At 36.0% G+C, this 3,692-nt stretch overlaps 1 protein-coding gene across 1 annotated transcript; it reads left to right on the top strand.

The window, feature by feature from the left end:
• LOC141481492 (uncharacterized) lies at positions 1 to 3,008 on the top strand. The gene is made up of 3 exons (XM_074173122.1): positions 1 to 1,490; positions 1,575 to 2,016; positions 2,113 to 3,008. The coding sequence occupies exons 1-3, from the start codon at positions 1,378 to 1,380 to the stop codon at positions 2,626 to 2,628; spliced, it is 1,071 nt and encodes a 356-aa protein (XP_074029223.1). The 5' UTR covers positions 1 to 1,377; the 3' UTR covers positions 2,629 to 3,008.
• Positions 3,009 to 3,692: the final 684 nt, after the last annotated feature.

A 3,692-nucleotide genomic window follows, 5' to 3' on the forward strand; every position in this document is an offset into this window, starting at 1 on the left:
AACTTTTTTTTGGGTTGTGGAAGTTGACAGCTTAGAAACAAAAAAACTAAGTGTATAATAATTAGAATGTGTAATTTTAATTTATTCATCTGACATAATGTGGATATTATTGCCCTTCATGAACATCAATACGTTGAAGTTCTCGTCTGAAATTGAGGCTCGTTTCGGCGTTAAAATATATTCTTAAAAAAGACGTACAACTGCAGGGCTTGAGGGTATAGCAGTATTATATTAAATAAACAGATTTATGAATATCGGTTCCCCGAGTAATGCTGCATTGTTGAACGAGTCTGGATCAATGAAATAACGATTTACTTAACGGACTTGAAATTTAACGAGTTAAACGATTAACGGATTAACGAGTTAACGCCCAGCTCTGGCAATTAGACATACAGGGTGTTTGGTAGCTGGGTGCAAACCTTCAAGGGGGTGATACCCTAGCCCATGTAGAACATATTCATACAAACATTTTTATTTTCTAGCGCGATTTTGATTTTTAAGGGAACTTTTACGATTTTTAGTACAAAAACCCAAAATTGGTCAATAAAATGCTAATAACTTCTAATCTTAACAGAAATGTCCGGTTTTTAAAATTTATTTCAGTAGTCTTATGTGTCCCCAATCGTACTAAAGTAGTTTGAAGCACCATTGTGTCCAAAAAAGTTGTGTACAGAGCATTTAAACTTTACAAAAAAGAAAGAAAATAAAAAATCTGATCTTTAATGCCAATTAAAAAAATAAATAAAATACATAGAGGTGTTCATCAGACACCTTTAAAAACATGCTTAGTTACTGCTCTTTCGTTTGAGGTATCATTTACCTAGCTAAGTCTTGTACATTTTTAATTAGGGTACCTGAACCAGTTAAAGGTCGTAAATATGGATATTTGAAAAATAAAAAAAAGTAATTTAAATGAAATTCAGCTCAAAAACCTTTAAACGAAAATCCTAAAGCAATATCCGATATTATTTTTAGACTTACATGGAATAATAAGAAACTTAGCCCAACTTGAAACAAGATAAAACTGAACAAAGGCCGGTGCCGGTGGCATTTTACAACAAAGAATTTGACCTGAAGCTAGCCATTAATTGGAATGCATTCTATTGTTATGAATTAGACCTTATGCTAGGGCCATAAACTTGCTTTTGAGTTAATCAATTTTTAGGTACCTGAGTTGAGTAATCATCTTGGACCACTCGCCGGGTCGGTTAAGTTGGCCAAACAAGTTCTCTAGTCACTGCTTTGCCCTTTCGAGTTGCGAGTAGACGTTGGTTTTGTGTTCCCCATTTTTGTTATTCAACGTGTTCAGTTGTAGCCTGTCGCTCCTGCAGGTGTTGTTTATTTTGGACTATCGAACTTTTTGTTGTGTGTGCTGCCATGGCTGAGTTTATGAGTCATGAACAAGCCGATATCATTTTTATGTATGGCAGAGCTGATGGTAACGCATCTCTGGCACGACGTTTCTACCAAGAACGTTACCCGAACCGCAGGTAAATTAAGTTCTAATTGTAGATGTAGTTAAATTTTCCCATTTTCACCTCAAAAGACGTTAAAAATGAGTTATTTTATTGCAGGGTGCCTAATGTCCGTGTGTTTTCCAACACATATCGTAGGCTGTCTGAATCTGGTATTCATCATGCTGAACCTGCAGTAAATCCAGGAAGACATAATGTCAATGTTGAGGAGCAAATTCTCGCAGCCTTCGAAGCGGATCCTACCAGCATCAGAGTTGTAGCGAGAGATTTAAACCTTTCGATATGGAAAGTGTGGAGTACGATGCACAACGAAAAGAAATATCCGTTTCACGGAACGGGTGTGCAAGGCTTGGAGGAAACGGATCCGGCGAGACGGATACGGTTCTGCCGTTTTTTGCTAAACGCAGATATTGACGACACGTGGTTCTTAAAGTCCATCCTCTGGGCTGACGAATCGAAGTTCTCCAGGGAAGGAATTACTAATTTCCACAACCTTCATGAATGGGCTTTTAAGGACAGCAATCCAAATTGGATAAAACAGGTAAATAAATGATTTTTATTATTATTATTTTATTACCCATGTTCAACACGTGTTTCATTACCTAAATTAACTAATCTTATTGCATTTTTGTTTCAGATTTCTGTCCAAAGACAATTTTCAATAAATGTGTGGGCTGGGGTCATCGGACGCACATTGGTTGGCCTACACATTTTGCCTGACAATTTGAATGGACAAAATTACCTCGAATTCATGATAAACGACTTGCCAATTTTACTCTATGATGCCGAAGTGCCAATATTGGACACGGACAGGCCGATCACATTTCAGCAAGACGAATGCCCAGCACATTGGGCTGTAAGCGTCCGCGAACACCTGAACCGCTGTTTTCCTGGCAACTGGAGAGACGGACCCATCCCCTGGCCTACCAGATCGCCCAACCTGACTTCGTTGGATTTTTTTGTGTCGGGTCGGACGAAAAAACTCGTATACACAACAGAAATCACCACGAGAGAAGAATTACTTCAGCGAATAGAGGTAGCGTTTGAAATTATGAAACAGGTAATGCAAATGAAAGTAACCACAACTGAAGTACGAAATCGTTGTAGAAAGTGTATACGCAATGGTGGAAGACATTTTGAACACCAACAATAAATTTTTACAGTACAAAACACTTTCTTCTTTAATTCCACAAAAATCCATATTCACGACCTTTAACTGGTTCAGGTACCCTAATTAAAGAAGTTCAAGACTAAGCTAGGTAAATGATACCTCAAACGAAAGAGCAGTAACTAAGCATGTTTTTAAAGGTGTCTGAACACCTCTATGTATTTTATTTATTTTTTTAATTGGCATTAAAGATCAGATTTTTTATTTTCTTTCTTTTTTTGTAGAGCTTAAATGCTCTGTACATAACTTTTTTGGACACAATGGTGCTTCAAACTACTTTAGTACGATTGGGGACACATAAGACTACTGAAATAAATTTAAAAAACCGGATATTTCTGTTAAGATTAGAAGTGATTAGCATTTAATTGACCAATTTTGGGTTTTTGTACAAAAAATCGTAATAGTTCTCTTAAAAATCAAAAACCCACTAGAAAATAAAAATGTTTGTATGAATATGTTCTACATGGGCTAGTGTATCACCCCCTTAAAGGTTTGCACCCAGCTACCAAACACCCTGTATTTCGAGTTGAATTAGCCACCTATCCAGTAAAACAAGAAGTACAAAGAATAGTATATAAGACAAACTAAGTGATTTCAACAAAGTAGTACCATTGTCTTTAGGCAAAGGTAGTACTTACATTATAAAAAAATGAACATGAGGTTGAAACAATTGACGAGTAGATATCGAAAATCATACAATTGAATACAAAACGCTTTTTTAGCTTATGATTATGTCCAACATAGTTGGATGGACTATTTATAGCAATTAGTAACATCAAAATTTTTTAGAAAATGGTGTGAATCGAATAGCCAGACAATGCACAGTTTGACAAAATGGAGTCGAGATTTTAGAAAAGATTTCAGTAATAATTAATAAAATTGATTGAAATAAAATGAAAATTACAGCGACCTCTCATGGGTAAGGTTGGAATCTTGAAGAGAAGAAGAGAGAGAGACCTGCGTTAAGAAAACAAGGTTGAACTTGAATTATACAGGTTATTTTTACCTAGATGGCGGGAGTAGGAAATGCATTGGAAAATATGTTATTT

Source organism: Leptinotarsa decemlineata, unplaced genomic scaffold (genome assembly GCF_025532065.1).
Source record: "Leptinotarsa decemlineata unplaced genomic scaffold, Ldec_3_MD MMD2_tig00000199_RagTag_RagTag, whole genome shotgun sequence".
Lineage (NCBI taxonomy): Eukaryota > Metazoa > Arthropoda > Insecta > Coleoptera > Chrysomelidae > Leptinotarsa > Leptinotarsa decemlineata.

What these genes read in the sequence shown, in the direction of transcription:
- LOC141481492 (XM_074173122.1), top strand. Translation starts at nt 1,378, where the DNA reads ATGGCTGAGTTTATGAGTCATGAACAAGCCGATATCATTTTTATGTAT. An exon ending in GAACGTTACCCGAACCGCAG is followed by an intron (nt 1,491 to 1,574) that starts GTAAATTAAGTT and finishes ATTTTATTGCAG; the next exon opens with GGTGCCTAATGTCCGTGTGT. An exon ending in ATCCAAATTGGATAAAACAG is followed by an intron (nt 2,017 to 2,112) that starts GTAAATAAATGA and finishes TTTTTGTTTCAG; the next exon opens with ATTTCTGTCCAAAGACAATT.